The following is a 16998-nucleotide window of genomic DNA, read 5'->3' on the forward strand; positions in this document are numbered from 1 at the left end:
CTTCAGCCCCATTCCACCACCCCTAACCGAAGAATGCATCAAATTTGACAGTTCTGAGGCGAGGCTGATATTTGCTGAAATTATTTTACCCTGCTAGAAAGCGCCTTGCTCTTCCGAAATCAATTTAGGCAAAACAACAAGTAATCTTGAAGATAGAATTTTTGATATCACTTTGCAATAAAAATTCCCCATACATATAGGTCGAAACCTATCTAGAGAGGCCGCACCCTCAACTTTGGGGATCAAGGAAATAAAGCAATTGTTTATTCCTTTAGGAAGCCGCCCTTCCTCAAAGATTTTTCACTGCCCTACAAAAATCACCCTCAACAATGGCCCAACATCGGCTGAAGAAGCTGCCTGGGAATCAGGACCTGGAGAGCTTACAGGATCTAAATCCCAAACAGCTTGTTTTATTTCATCCCCACTCGGGACAATCTCCAATCCTGCCACGTCCTCCTCCTCCAACACTCTGGGAATATTATCAAGAAGGTCATTATGAACCGTGATTGCATCAGCCTCATGAAATTTCTCAAAAAAATCAGAGACATAAGACGATATTCCCTGTTGGTCTGAAACCCAAATTCCATCTTCCTTTTTTAGGGAGGTGATCTGATTTTTCAACCTCCTAAGCTTCACGGAGAGATGAAAAATTTTTGAGTTACAATATCCATTTTTCATCCATCTCAGTTTAGCTTTTTCAGCCCACAACTTCTCGTACATTTGGTTGGCCTTCAATAATACTGTTTTTGCATCTGCCTCTCTGTTAAATAATTCATCAGTCATCCCAGCCACCTCTATCATGTCTTGAACCTTCTTTAATTCCAGCTTTGCTTTATCGACCTCGTCATTCAGGTTAGGAAAGGTAGCCCTCGCCCAAACCTTTAAATTCTCCTTGACCTGCTTTAATTTTTGTGCCAGAACGAAAATTGGATTACCTCCTATCGGAGTTTTCCAAGCTTCCTCAACCACAGAGATAAATTGATCATTTTCCATCCAAAAGCTATGGAATCTAAAGGGGATATTTTCCATCGATACTTAATTTATGAAATCCTTGAGACCGCTGTTACCAAAATAACCTCCATAATCTTTCGACGAAGAGAAAGGAGTTATATATGCCTCCAGTCGTTTGGAGAGTAGAAGGTAAGTGGTTACCGGTTAGTGTCTATTTTGTATGATGTTTATTAAACCATGGTTTAACAGTGGTGGGTGAGGGTGTTTTCATTAGAACAATCATAGTTCTTTTAGGATTTGGATGAATTTGCCCTTTTATAGTGCTCTGTTTTTAACAGAGTAAACAAATATGGAATTTTTCTATTGATAAATAAAATATCATTAAGCCAACTCAAATCCTATCCTATGGACTCAGACCAAGAAAACAACCGGTCAAGGCCAAAAACTCTCAATCTAAAAAGGAGTTTTCCATCAAAGTTATAGGATCAATAAAGAAGAAAAATGATAATCATATTAAGGGCTATTAGTCTATAATATTACCGGTGCTTTAATGTATTTGCTATTACTATTTTCTTTATTTATTTTTGGGTGGAAGACCACCTTAAACATTGAAACCTACACGTAAGTACTTGATAAGGACATTGCAATGCTTGAGAGTTAGATGGCACGTGGTTTAAAACTTTGACTGGTAGCTTGTTTTGGCTGAGGAGATAGACAAGTTAGGTTTATGAAAGTCTTGAGAGGAGTTGATTGGTAACTTATGTATTGTTCCTCACGTGCTGAGGATTTCAGATTCTGATTTAGTTGCGTAAACACCCTTAGTTTGATTGGGTCCTCCGACTTCCCTCTCATTGAGTTAAAAATATAAAATCTGAATTTATAAAATAGAAGATCTAAAAACTTATTGCTTTGATGTGACCATAGATTTCAACAACATGATCAGTTTTCTTATTTGTGAGTGAATCCAACGCCTAACGTACTTGTTTGCAATTTCTTTTTGAAGAGGAAGCATCAGGAAAACCTGACTTATCTGCTGATGGTAATGCCGAAGGTGGATAAGAGAATTCAAATGTTTTCTTCTTCAGTTATGACGAATTTTTAATCTATACATTTTCTCTCATATTAATATATTCTTTTACTGATCTTAAGAGAAAAAAAAAAAGAAAAAGGAAGCATCAGAAGGTTAGCCAATCAATTCTCATCACATATCACATGGGGTGTGAGTTTGTATTTAGTGTGCTTCCCATCCCCTCACTCCCTATCATTTTCCCATCCCTTTGTAAATAGGGTAAAGGATATGCATGACACCCATTTGTGGATTCTTTTGTCTTAACGATACTCTATTATCACGATACTCTATCATCGAAGAAATGAAGAATATTTTGGATAATGGAGAAACAAGAAAAATTTGTATTTCAAAAATACAAAAGGAAAACCAATTAAAGACTAGTTATTAACCGTAGTCATTCTTGGCTTTGAGACTGAAACCGACTGAATTGCAACCCTAAGGGAGCCTGTGTTTTTGTTGTGTATATCTCTAAGTAGTCTAGGTAGGAGGAGAAAACAAAGAAAGAAAGATGGATAATGAAAAAAGGGCATTTCATGCACCCACCAAGGACCATTTTAGGCAAGTCTTTGAGAAAGACACCACATGCACTTTTAAGTCGTCAAGATCAAGATACAGTATGGCATCTGTTCTTTTTTTGTAGTTTTACCATATGGATCGTGTGAAAATTGTCTACAGTTGCTGCATGGGATGGCTGGAAGCCCCTTAAGGGGCGTGTTTAGATATTCTCAGCCATTCGATGCTCAACACACCTCATTGCTCACTGCAGAAGATGTGGACTCATGCGAATCTAGGCAGCAGGTACTATGGGTTTTAGATATGTAGGACCAATAAAAGCATAATCGAAACTGAATGATTTGCAACACTAATGGAGCCTATAGTTTTGTTGTGTATATCTTGAAGTCTAAGCGTAGAAAATAAAGAAAGAAGGATGGGTATTTCTTGTGCACCCACCAAGAACCATCTTAGTCAAGTTTTTGAGATATAAACCACACGCATGACTTTAAGGTCGTCAAAATTCAAAAACGATATGGCATATGTGTTCATTTCTTGTAAGTTTACCAAACGAATTTAGGCAGCAAGTACTCTGAGTTTTAGAACACACAGCCTTCAAGCTGAATCTCTATCTGACATCTTACTCAAGCTTAAGACACCCAATGACCTTGATCGGTTGACCAAAACACAAATCTTAATCATTAGCCTCTATCACCATTTGCTTTATTATTTATTATTATTATTATTTTTGGTAGACACCATTTTCTTTATTTTATTTAGCAGACAGAAAATCATCTCAATTTTACATACACCTAACTAATTCCCCACTCATATTATCCATAATATAACTAAATGGGAACAAAAGCCTACTGGTGTGTTCCAACCATAGATCCCCCACTCATCCCCAAAGCCTTCTAAATTTTCTTACCATACTAATTGGTGTTGCCTATTGATAATCATCCACTAAAGAATTATCTTACAATATTAATCTCTCCAAAGAGATATCAAAAATTATACCCACAACCCAGGAAGACAAATGGAAGTGCATTTTACACACGAATGGCTTGTTTTCCACAAAGGTTGGAGCAAAATTCATCTGTTCTACCCTTAACCCTCATAAACCAATCAATGCTTTCAAGAGAAACTGGTGGAAAACACTCGGGAAATTAGAAACTCACCCTAAATTCAAGACCTTCCTATGGCGATTTTCTCACAAGGCCATTCCAGTGCGGTCTCTCCTAGGAAGATGGATGGATATAGATACTTCATGTGTTTTCTGTAGCCAACATGAAGAAACAATAAACCATATTTTCTTTATGTGCGACTTCTCGTCGCACATTTAGGCAGCATGACTAGGTGTGCTTTTCAACCCCTAAATTTCTCCACCTGTGAACAGTTGGTTAATTTTCCTCCTTAATAATAAAAGCTTTACCCACTCCCAACTTAGACGGATTTTCAACATTTTTTCTATCACCCTATATTTTATATGGAAACATAGAAATGATATAATTGCTTCTACAATAAATCCAACCCCCACCTTGTAGTAACAAATACAAATAATTGGATTGCTTATCTTGATTTATATTCTAAACGTTTTAATGATTTGAATTCCCTTCCGACAAATGGTCCAGCAAGCCTGATTTCAAAATGTCATAAGTCATAACCCATTTTTGTCATACCCAATTTTTGTTTGTGCTGGTGCTACTAATATTTTGAATTCAGCTTTAGGCTGGGCATATGGATTTCTTATCCAAAGTAAGCTTAGGGTAATCACATCTGGTAAGCTAACAAGAAAGAAGTACTCGAAGCAGAAGAAATGCTGGCAGGGCTGAAGACAGCAACAGATAAAGATTGGGAAGTGAAAGAAATATGGTTCTCAAAACAAAAGCTCCTAAAGCTTCTCCCACAGCCAGATGGAGGAACCTAGTCACTACTTCACCTCCCCACTTTTTTGAAAATTAGAAAGCTATCAAACGACATAACCTCTTATTGTAACAAATATAATAACATGTCTAGCCATGCACCAGCTAGTATCGATAGCCAACTCAGGAAGTATATCCTCTAGTGCTTGTACCTAATCATACTGAAAGTCTATGTAGTTTGTGTGTTTTCTTTTTCTCTAATAAAAAAAAATTATTTAGTGAATTTTCGGGTCCTAATTAGACTAATTATAATTAATGAAGATGATGCTTGAATGAATAGTGCAATGTAATTAACCCCAAGGAGTAGCCAAGTTGGCAAGGGACTCCTCTTACTTTCTTGAGGCTATTCACACGGGGGTGTTTAGTGCTCCATTGATTTCAGTGAAAGTTAAATGGTACTCATTCAACTCCGGTCCATGCAGTTGTGGGGGTCAGTATGGGCCCGCGGAACTAGTTAGGCAGAAGGCTTGGATACATGTCATTACAAAAAAAATAGTGCAATTTAATTATGGAATCCTAATTTCTCTAATTATTTGAAAACTTTTAATAAACTAAGATTCTGTTAGTTAATTAATTAATTACATTAGTTTTTTTTTTTTTTTTTTTTGGGGGGGGTGGTGGGTAAATGAATTATATTAGGATAACTACTTTCAGTGAATGCATCATTAAAATTCTAAATAACCTAATTACACTTAATTAAATCTAAGCCTAAAATGTTAAATAAGAGCATCATGAAAACCTACTTAATCTAATTACACTTACTTTAGACTAGCCTTAGTGATTTATTAAACACTGTTGGAATTGAAATGATAATTTAATTTAAATTATTGTAAGATTCAAATTACCTTTTGGTTTCTTGTGTCTTTTCAGATCTGACCATCTTTCTATCTTATTGTATGACCCCCATAAAATTATCTCTATGTATTCTCATAACCTTTTATGTATTTACAAATAATACTTAATATGGTCTCTTCATTTTTAGGACTTTATCTTTTCAGATTGAAACTGATTTGAATAGGTAAGAATCATAATTGAGTACAGAATATAGCCACAACCTTTGATATACACATATACACAATTACAAATCAAGTAATTAATGAACAACATTATATTGTGTATATATACAACACATCTAGCTAGTATGATGGTATGTAGAGTTGGATCGAATACTCATGTAGCTACGACCATCTGATCTTGTTTAAGGATGGTATTATTTCCGTCTAAAAATTGCTTATACCATGTAGCCGATAATTTCGGTATTCTCTCAAGTGTTAACCAATCAACGTAATGAAGCCCGAATCGCAAAGTATATTCGAATAACCATTCAAAATTGTCAATAAGAGACCATATGAAATAACCTCTCACATCAGCTCCACCATCCCTATGAGAAAAAATATATGGACAATAAGACCCATTTAACTACAAATATATATATATATATATAAATAAGATGTATATATTATTAATCTATATAGTACCTCATGGCTTTAGCAAGAAAGGTCAAGTAATCATTCAAATATTCTATTCTCTTTGTGTCATTGAGGAAGTCCTTAATAGAAGCCCCAGCATAATTTTTTTGTGCAAACCCTGCAAACAAACCAAAAGTATTCTTCAAAAGGCTCAACTTATCCTTAAAAATGTGGACCTAGATCCTCTTTTGTGCCCCAGTGCTTCAAGTCACATTTGACGGTTGGCAGCATCTGGGCGTGAACCCCCTGACAGTGGGATGTGCACCTGACGCACTGGCATACTTGAAAGGATCTGGTTCTATAATTGTTTACAAGTAGGGTAAAGAACATTTTTCATCAGAGAATGTAGAGTCTAGTATAGAATCAATATCTACCATTTTCTGTAATGAAAATTGGAGTATTGTTGTATCGTTCTTTAAAATATAAGACAATCTTCTCTATACCATATGGAACCACATAGAAGTTTGGCATTGCCATCTGAAATGAAAAGAAAAGAAAAGAGAAAAAATATATATTAGGAAGGATATGCAGCTCAGATCAATCTTTTTTGGAAAAATTAAAATGAAGATTTCAAGCATGGAAGAAACTTGGGCTTGGCCAGCCTGAGGCTTGATATACCCAGCCATAAAACTAGCCCAATTTTTCTGGTCCGGCCCAAGCTCATTAGCTCAATTTAGGGTTAATTAGGCTTGCTGCAATGATCTCTATCTCACCCCAGCCTCAGCCCAAAATATAAACCATATGATATCTCATGTTCTTTGAACCATTAGAACAAGTGATGATTCTCTCAGAGATAGATAGATAAGAAATTCAATTAGTTCAAGTCATTAATTCTTACTGGCTCTCCAATAAGAACACCATCTCTTTCTCCTGTGAAGTACACAAAGGAATCCCCTTGAGGAGTACCCTCATCACAAGGAGAGAACAAGCAATCTTTCACATAGGTTGTTGTATAGTGATTGATCCCAATAAAATCCAACTTGCTCTTTAACTTGTTCTTCTCCTTCGCCGAAAACATCGGTAACCTACGACCCAAAATCTGGCGCATTTCAGGAGGATAATCACCATACATTATAGGATCCAAGAACCTACAAAAATCAAATAAATACATTGAATATGTTTCCCAAAAAGAGGGATAAAAAGACAGAATTTATATATATGTTACCAAGCATTGTCGAAAGCTAGAGCCCGTCGAACCGCGAAATAATCTGCTGGAATGTTTCTGAGTGGTTCATACCAAGCTGCATTGAGTACAATCCCTATCATACCACCTTGCTTGGCCTTGTTGAAATATACAATTTTATACTGTTAATTTGTATTGATGACTACAATAATTATTCTCTAATTAGTAATATCAAATAGGGTATTATAAATTTATTACCTGAAATTTTTTTCTATAGATATAAGCTGCATTAGCATGTGACAATATAAGATTGTGTGCGGCAATGTAAGGTTCAATAGCTGAGTCCCCAGATCTGCAGTAGGTAGACTGTGAACAGTGGTTTGGAGGGAATTCTCCACTAAGGTAACCTAATGTGATTGTCATGTTTGGCTCATTGAATGTGCTCCAATACTTCACTCTATCACCAAAAGCTTTGAAACATACCTCTGCAAAGTATCCATAATCCTGCCTGTACAAGTGGAATAATTTTATGAAAAAGGTTTCAAAAATTACATTCACATTAGTAAAAAAAACCAATTAAGGTCATTGACAACAGAACTGTTATCTATTATTTGTTCCTTGATCTACTATTAGTGGTATTGGCAGAGCTGATGCATGATTTTCATTAATCTATATATCTTCATTTTCATTGCAAAATATTTCTACAAAAGAAATTTTACATGAAATTTTTATTCATATAAAAAAAAAATATATGATTTTTCAATGTTAAACTTCGTATTTACGTAAAAACATAAAAATATATATATATATTATATATATTTCACCTTTGTACAATGAAAATAAATGAAAGCAACATAATGGAACCTTAGACCATTAAACAAAAAAAAAAAAAAAAAAACGAAAATATATAGATGATACAAAGAAGATTAGCATGGCTCTTGCACAAGGATGACATGCACAAATCGAGAAATGGTCAAATTTTTTACTTATCGAAAAAAAACAACCATACAACCAAATCCACTATGTACCTTTATGTAAAGACATTTCTGGAGATAAAAATTTTATGAGGGAAAAAGAAGCATGAAAGGTAGTGTGGCCCCTACGTTTAGACATAGGTGAGTGAAAAATGACAGGCCCACCCCTTATGAAAAGTAGAAACCCGACGATATTTCTGCGCATGGTCCAATTGGACCTGAAGCTGATGCTTGGACGATGCTGCCTTTTATGGAACCTAGCTTTTCCCATTTTATAATACTAGAAAGTCCAACTAATCTAAGCCATCAGATGGGTCCACTGAATCCCAATTCCCCCATAATGAATGACAAAGAAATTCCTTAAAAAATGATTTTTCTTTGGGTGCAACCTTATAAAATAATTAAGAAGAAAAGAAATGGCTAGGTTAGAGACTTACTGCATTTGTGTACTCAACCATGACCCATATCGATCCTCGAGTAGTTGAGGAATATCATAATGGTTCAATGTAACAAATGGTTGTATCCCTAGTAATTCAATAGAAAAATATGAGGTTTTTTTTTTTTTTTTTTTAAATTCTTGACCAATAGTAAAGGAATATGCATGTGCAGTAGAAAATGAATCTTAATAAGAAAATAATATTGAATTTTACCTCTGACCAATATAGCATTGATAATGTTGTTGTAGAAATCAATTGCCACAGGATTAACTCCTCCAAATCTACCTCCTGATGTTGATACATTTTAGATCACAACTCCATGTAAATTTCTCCATTTAAAAGGTGAAACATAGTAAAATTAGTTCTAGTTACTCATTAGTTCTATGTAGTTACTCACTTGGGAGGATTCTGGACCATGAAATTGAGAATCTGTAGGAATTTACTCCTAGAGAATGCATTAACTCCACGTCTTCCTGTTTGATGATTATAGATGTTCTTAGTAAGAAATTCTTACATGCAACTGGCAGCCATCCCCACTCCTCTAGATTTTTTTCAAAGCCAGGAGTGGTCAAGTTTATATGGGTTTGCAAAAAATAATTATTATAAGACGCCTATCCAACTATATGTCCAAATATGGGAGATTTTATCCACACACATAAAATTCATCATAGAAAAAATCCTTATGTGAATTCTATTTGTGTGAATCAGATCATGTCAGAATGGTTTTTGTGAGAGAACCTGATCCACACTTCAAATAGAAAACAAAAGTAAGATCAAATGATCATAAAATACCTATTCATCTAGCATAAGCTAGACGTGCAATGTTGGAATTTAGTCATATGGAGGATTTCTATGGAATATTCTTCTTCTTGAAAATGATTAATCGCGTGTGAAAAAGTAGATGTTAGTTTCCTTTAAGGGATTTTCTTATTGACACCTGTAAGGTAATCATCATATGAGAGTCTGGTCCACTACTTAAAGATATCAAATAATTTGCAATTTTATTTTTTTGTCCTTTTAGTATTACGCAATTTTTTTTCCAATGACGATAATACTGTTAATATACATGTGTACTTATATTACAATGACAACTTTTGATAATAACAAAATAATGTCACTTTCACTTTTATTTCCTTATAAACTTTTGAAAAAAAGACAAGGAGAGAAAGAAGGGAATCTATTCATATAACCAATGGTGGTCATTCACAATTTGGGGGGAGATGTGGGGAGTGAAAGGGGTCATATCTGGACCATTTTATTGTTCAACCACCGATGAAAGAAATATCCACCTTTTTCATTTAAAAGGAAGCCCAAAACTTTTCCTAAGGTCACGGTCCATTCATATAACCAATCACGGCCACACACAATGAGGGGGGATGAGAGAGAAGGGGGTCATCACATTGGGATCTTCCCATCTTTCAACCTCTGTGGAAAGAAAACTATCCTTCAAAAAAATGTAAAATTTTAAATACTCCTATAGAGTGTCATTCAACTACATTTTTAACTAAAAAAAGAAACAAAGTTGTCATACGTAACATTGGAGGTCCTTAACCTCAGTAAAGACGTTTATTTATTTATTTATTATTTATCTATTTACATATCCGTGATTTGGACTTAAGTGGGAAGAGACTAAAATGAATAAAAAATGGTTTCCCAGCAAACCACTAAGTTGTTTGGAAGAGTACTTAATTGTTGAGTAGGGATTTACCATATAACGATGATAGTGATCATCTGCAACATCTCCATTGCCTCCTCCTATTATTTTTTCTTCAAATATGAAAAAATAAATAAATAATCAGTTAAAAAGGTTTTCTCCTCTAAAGTAGCTGAGAGAGAGAGAGAAGTCATCTACCTGGTGTGTGAGTGAAAACATCCCAATTGCTAAGGCTTTTGTTACCGGCTAAGTAAGCACCCTCGATCTGGAAAGTAAACATACTAAGGAGAGTCAATATCAATGTCAATTTTTTTCAATCACCGTTTTGTTACACGTCTATATCGTTCAGTCACACTACTTTATTAGATTGATTGAATTAATAATAGCTTATAGGGTAGGAGATTCCTGTACGCAACTTCAACGTAGATACTCCGCCTCATATTTGACATTTGGGGCCTTGTGTTGGGCCATAATCATCATCATATTCCTAGAACTCAAATCCTTTTTTTTTTTTTTGATAAGACGTAGAACTCAAATCCACTTGCACATATATTAATATGTGCTCCACAATTTATTGGAATTTATCTATATTTGGGATCTTTCTTCTCTTTTCAAGTCTTTTTTTTTTTTTGAAGATCCAATTGGAATCACCTAACATTGTTTTCTAGATTTAGTGCTTGACTAGGTTCCTATTTTTGGTATTTAAACTTGGAAGGAGACAAGAACTTAAAGTGAAATCAATTATAAAATGATAATAGAAATATTATAAACATAATTGTGTAATTATCTTAAATTCTTAATATATATGATAATTATGCTTTTTTAATAAAATCTACAAGCATGTCTCCTATGTCCAAACACATACTCTTGTAAATGACTAGTCAATCCTTATGAAAGATAAAAATCCCATTGATGCTTCCACGGGCACTCTCATTGGTCCCCACGCTGGTGTAGGAGCTGTACTCTCAGACAGAAAATTCTCTCCCTTATTTTATTCATAAAATCAAGGAATTTGGTTTTTTGTAAAATATAAGAAAAATTTAAATAACCATATGTGACATGTTTTGAAATTATATTATGCTTACACAATCATATTATGAAATTATTATAAAAATATTTCCTCTTAATTTTCCTTACAATTAGATGGAGCTGTAGAGATAATTAGGTGATTTTCAAGCATAAATCAGGGGAAAGCTCTTTCATTAATTAGATTACAGAGAAAAACATATCTAGATGGCACACCTGCTTTTGATAGATCCCTAAGTTTACATGACATGGAAGAAACCTTTTTTCCGTTTTTTCAATTGAAGAAGGGGTTCGATCCTATATGGTAAAAGGATACCAATATTCCTAGGAAAGATAATTCTTTCAGTACTCACTACTTATTTTACAAGTACCTACTCATCACACATGAAGTTTCAACATAAGCATAGGTTTCTAGTGATGAAATAAAATATAGCTAGTTTTGAACTATTTGAGTGCACGTGAATATCACAAATGAAAAGCGAGGACATCCATGAGAGGATAAATGATATGGATTGTCCTTAGAATTTAATATATGATTTTTTTTTTTATTCTTTTTTAGCAACCTGTGACCAACATGTTGCAATAGTGCAACTTAACCGTTGTACCACAGGCTCGCCCAAAAGTGAAGATTGACACTTCATTTTTCCACATACAGCGGGTGAACCCAAGAACAAGGAAGAAAAATATGAAAGAGAGGGCTAGGTCGACGCTTCATTACATAAAAGAAAAATTATCTTGCAGTAACACTTTAATGCATGGTATTTAGTATGTTATGATCACACAGAGAAGAACCTTCCTTCCTTTCTTCCTTCCTTCTCCCGTCTCCATTACTCTTTTCATGACGTCCCCTGAGAGAGAGAGAGAGAGAGAGAGAGAGAGAGAGAGAGAGAGAGGCTAATCACCAGATTAACAATCGTAGACTGGTAACTGGCTTTGGAAACAGAAACACACAGTACACTTCCAACAAGAAGAAAAAGGTTGTTTAATTCAAATATGAGTTGAACCATATATGACATGAAATCCAAACCCAGCTATTACACTAGCACAGAGAGAGAGAGAGAGAGAGAGATCTTGCAGGCCAAAGGACATGTTCATGGCTATTAACTATTCAAGGCAAGGGAACATCCTAGATTTTGGAAATTCTTAATGGGTTTAACAGTTTAGGTGACCTTGACTCATATATATGGAACCTTGAGCCAAGAAATCTAAATTCTTTGTTACTGTTATTTACCTGATAAGAAGATGTAGAAGTCCCAAAAAGAAACGTTGCAGGAAACTGGCTCCGATCCACCACACAACTAATCAATGGAATCAGTAGTTGAAGATACCAAATAGATACCACCAACACTGATCTCTTCATCTTCAAATCCCGTCTATCTACTACTACATTACTTGCTCTTCATTCCACTCTCTCTCTCAGTTTTCTTTGCTTTTGGGTGGTGGGGAAAGTTTATATAGAGAAAACGTTCATGACTGGGAAAGATTGTCAACCCAACACCCAATCCCACGCCCGCCACAACCCCCCCCCCCCCCTCCCCAACCCCCACCAAAAAAAAAAAAAACCCAAGAATTTCCAAAATTCATGACCTGAAAAAAGTTATCTATTCCTTAAAAAAATCATAAAAAATTGCAGGGAATTACTGTGCTGCCCATATGGTATAGGATCTCCCAGGACAAGTAAATAAGAGCACACAAGAGGGTCGCATAGCTGGTATACATGAGGCTCACATGTCAGGATGAGAGATGGTCAGATAGGAACGATAATCTGAGAGAGAGCATGATACCGGCAGCTTAGTTGCTAAGGCATCGCGTAAGCATCCAAGCGGTTTTACATGGATTGGTATAGTTGTTTTGCTGGTGTCGTATTAAATTTTGTTCCCCTGGTCGTGACAATTATGAATGACAGCACTGCCACCATTTTTCCTTAAATAATATCTAAAAAGAGTGTAGCTGTGGTGCTATGTACCTGTTATATTTAAAATTCAGATGAGAGAGGTTGGAGAGCCACTGTAATTTAATAAAAGAAAATGAGGATATTCCTCCTGAAAGGATTTTGGAATATCAATTCAAGCAAAATATCATTTGAAATATTAATTAAACAAAAATATCATCTAAACATGGCTCAGCCACTATAAACGCTTAAAGCAAAGCATAGATTTTTCAAGCTAACATCATTGAATATCAAAACAACTTTGTTTTTTTTCAATGGTAAGAGAGGAATCTTGAATATATATATATATATATATATATACTTCTTTTATCTTCATCAACATCTCAGTGATTGGTGAAGAGATTCTATTAGTGAAGGAAAATTTTTCTTATTTTTTATTTCTTTTCTTTGGCAAAAATGGGAGGCCAATTTTTTTGTCACCTTGAGTGGAGAGATAATTTCCTCATCCAAAATGAATTCATGCTATGATTAGGTTCTTGGAATAATAAGTTTAACCAGATAGTGAATATTATCATTAACTCTTATGTGCACCTTCTGATTAAGTTCTGAAATATTCCTAAAACAAAGATGAAATCTCATGACTGCAGAAGAGAACTTTTCTAACCATATGTGAAGGAATCTCACTCCAAAGAGAAATCTAACAATTCAAACTGGGGGAAACTAGGTTGGCTACAACCCCTAGTATTAACCAGGTAAATAGAATCTGATGTACAAGTTTGAAAATACCCTCTCCAGGTGAAATTTTCTACCCCTACGCCTAGGATTCCATTCCCTTGGCTACTGCCTGGGGTAATTGCAACTACCAAGTTTCGTTTCAAACCATAGAGTGTTTTTTGTGGGGGAGTGTGGCTCATGCTCAAACATATATGAAGGGTGAAATTAGTGACTAGCCAGCCTCCCATGAGAATGTAAAATGAAGTATCGGTTGATACATTCCTATTGACTTTCACGCATGTGCAAAGGAAACACTTCCCCTTAAATATAATATACCTTTTAGGATCAATTTTTCCTTTGCTTGAAAAGGTCTCTTCACCCATCATTTTTGGTAGTTGAATAACACTCTTTTAACAATGCTAAAGACATTTCGAACCTTGCCTAAACACAATAGTGAAATAATTATGAGATGGCAATGGTGGGATTCTCTTTCACCCAGAGTCAAAACTATCTCCCTATTTTTTCTGTCTTCCTCCAAGGTAAGAGTGGAATCTAATAGTTCAAACTCAGCAATCTACATAGGTCCCTTCATTGTTTTGCATCTTTGCTGCATTCCCATAGTTGATCGAGGCCAAAATGGAGCTTTGTATTGTACTGTACCAAACTTATCTTTTCCGTACTGAATCTACAACACATGAATTAGACCAAAAGTGATCCCTGTAGTTTATGGAAATGTCATTGGAATTAATGGCTAGCCACAGCAACAAAGCAATTTCGGAAAAACAAGTTAAAAGACAAAGATGTGAAATTCCATTTATTTAGATTTTTCACGCTTAGTGGAGACCTTCTCGAGGAAGTTCATACAAAAAGATTCCTTAAACTGGGGTGCTCCTTAGAGCATTATTTTGTAGCAGAAGGGTCTGAAAAAGCTCACCGAGGGGTCTTTTTGACCCTCAACCCGGGCAGGGAGGACTCGGGCAGGGAGCTCTGTTTTGTAATTTTTTGATCTACGCAATGATCATGCAAAGATGGATAAAGAGACTGATTTTTTTAGTGTTCCCTTGGCCATATGGTTTTTGTTTTTATTCTTTCATTCATTATTAATAAGTTTTCCTCGTTAATTTTTAATTAAAAAAAAAAATCTCTTTATCCCCATTATCAATATTTTCCAATCTAACTTGAAATCAGAATCGATAGAAGCCAAGCCCCAAGCAATTATGGGTTTTTAAATATGGCTAGGATGAGCATATCCTAATATAAAACATTCAACCTATGAGAACAAATGATTTAGTCCCTTGGACCAGCCAATATTCAAGTTAATTATAGTTTCCCCAAAGGTGAAACAGAGATCTAAAGGCTTTTTTGTAAGCTTCTATTTTTTTTTTATATATAATATACTTTGCTGACCTTTAGCAAAAAAAAAATTAGTTTCTCAAGTACATGGCCCACATGTACTGAACTTTTGAAAAGAGTTAATCACTTAACAATCGAACTGCCGTGGAAAAAAAGCAAAGAGAGTATTGCATATTTTATCCAAAAAAATAAAAAGTATTGCATATAGACAAATTAAGATTGTCATGAAATTAAGTTTTTTATTACCAAAATACCTAAACCCTTAAAAAGCCTGTGTTTTTTAAATTGTCAATTCTCTAGTCTTTTTTTGGTAGAAATCAATTCTTATAGTTAAATAAGAGAAAAGCCTTGGGGCTTTATTTTATTAGGTGGATGGATGTAGAATTTGAAAACATATCCACTAAATCTGATAAATATTAAACTAAAATGTGGTAGATGTTTTTTAAATGAGATTTTCTTGCTGAGTACCAAAAAAGTTCTTCCCATCTCACAATGAGGGAAAAAAAAAAACCTCATATTAGCTAATTTGTTGTGAAAGAAACTTTATTCTAAGAAATATTGAAGATTTTTCGAAGATCAACATGTGACTTCATTGGTTACATTTCAGTTTAAACACACCATAAAGGATTTTTTTACCATAGAAACCCATAAAATAAGGGTGTAACAATTTTTTTTTTATTTTATTCAACTGAATGTGACATCACATATATGATACTATAGCAATTTAGAAAAATGGGAGAAGATTCACTAAGCCACCATGGTAGGGTACACTAGCACCCTTGTGTCTATCTCTCTCTTTCCCATATAAAATCATTTCACGGCCTTCTTTTAATTGAATTATGTTGTTTTGTTGCACTTCATTAGTGTGCTTCCTTATATTGCTTGCTCAAAGGAACCACTCGCTTGAAAATATTTGTTATGTCCTCTCATATTCAATGGAGTGTTGAGTACTTTGAGTCTATACACTCATCACGATAGATGGGAAAGGATCACTTTATAGATTTCATCTCACTTATTATTACATACAGTTCAGCCCTTACTTAAACTCTTATGATAATTAAAAATTTGAGTCAAAAATTCAGTATGACCATGGATAGAGTTTTGTGGAGGACAAAGATCTGGGTAACAATAGATGGGAAAGGATCACTTTATAGATTTCATCTAACTTATTATTACATACAGTTCAGCCCTTACTTAAACTTTTATGATAATTAAAAATTTGAGTCAAAAATTCAGTATGACCATGGATAGAGTTTTGTGGAGGACAAAGATCTGGGTAACAGACCCTGTGTAAGGGATGTTCTTGTGATGCATCTTGGATTTCTACTTTATTTGCTCATCGTATTCCCTTTTCACTTATTTTTCCTTATTTCATTGTTTCTTGATTCTCATTTTCATATCTGATCCATGCAGCCAACCTCATTTAGTTCGGATACATTTATGTTTGTTGTTATTGTCAGAAATTTAGTAAAATTAGGAAGATAGAATTCAATATAGCCTCTGGCCACAATGGACTGCAAATGGATCAGAAACCCTAATCCCAACACCAACCCCACCCCTTGGCATGCATATGATTAGCTTGGCTTTGCATGGTAAATAGAATAGGACAAGCCATCAAGCTCAAGATCAAGCATAGCAAGAGGACCCAAAATCGTTTAAAGCTCCAAAAACCAACCCCAACCTTTAGGGGTACGTAAGACAAGTTGGGGCCTTGATTTGGCTCACTCTACCTAATTCGCACTTGTCTATGTCTCCTCGTCCCAGTTTCATGTAGAAGAAGGGAGGTTAAAGTGTGAACATGGATGCATAACCAAAAAATTACACAATGATCAATCTCTATCTTCAATACATCCATTGTCTCTTTGGGAATCATTTTTTTAGAGTCAAGAAAAAAATTTCTGTAACTAAAAGAGTCTACAGGAG

The 16998-nt window shown here is 34.8% G+C and overlaps 1 protein-coding gene and 1 pseudogene across 1 annotated transcript; one reads left to right on the forward strand and one right to left on the reverse strand.

Annotated features, from left to right (window-relative positions):
• Positions 1–5443: 5443 nt before the first annotated feature.
• On the reverse strand, positions 5444–12603 carry LOC122065561 (beta-glucosidase 18-like). The gene is made up of 12 exons (XM_042629379.1): positions 12349–12603; positions 10290–10356; positions 10146–10204; positions 8835–8910; positions 8651–8725; positions 8438–8525; positions 7285–7534; positions 7069–7184; positions 6742–6991; positions 6278–6380; positions 5913–6021; positions 5444–5815 (listed from the first exon to the last, which is right to left on the reverse strand). The coding sequence occupies exons 1-12, from the start codon at positions 12475–12477 to the stop codon at positions 5605–5607; spliced, it is 1533 nt and encodes a 510-aa protein (XP_042485313.1). The 5' UTR covers positions 12478–12603; the 3' UTR covers positions 5444–5604.
• Positions 7922–8010, forward strand: LOC122065565 (annotated as a pseudogene).
• Positions 12604–16998: the final 4395 nt, after the last annotated feature.

The sequence above is a fragment of the Macadamia integrifolia genome, unplaced genomic scaffold (genome assembly GCF_013358625.1).
Source record: "Macadamia integrifolia cultivar HAES 741 unplaced genomic scaffold, SCU_Mint_v3 scaffold2050, whole genome shotgun sequence".
In the NCBI taxonomy this organism is placed as follows: domain Eukaryota; kingdom Viridiplantae; phylum Streptophyta; class Magnoliopsida; order Proteales; family Proteaceae; genus Macadamia; species Macadamia integrifolia.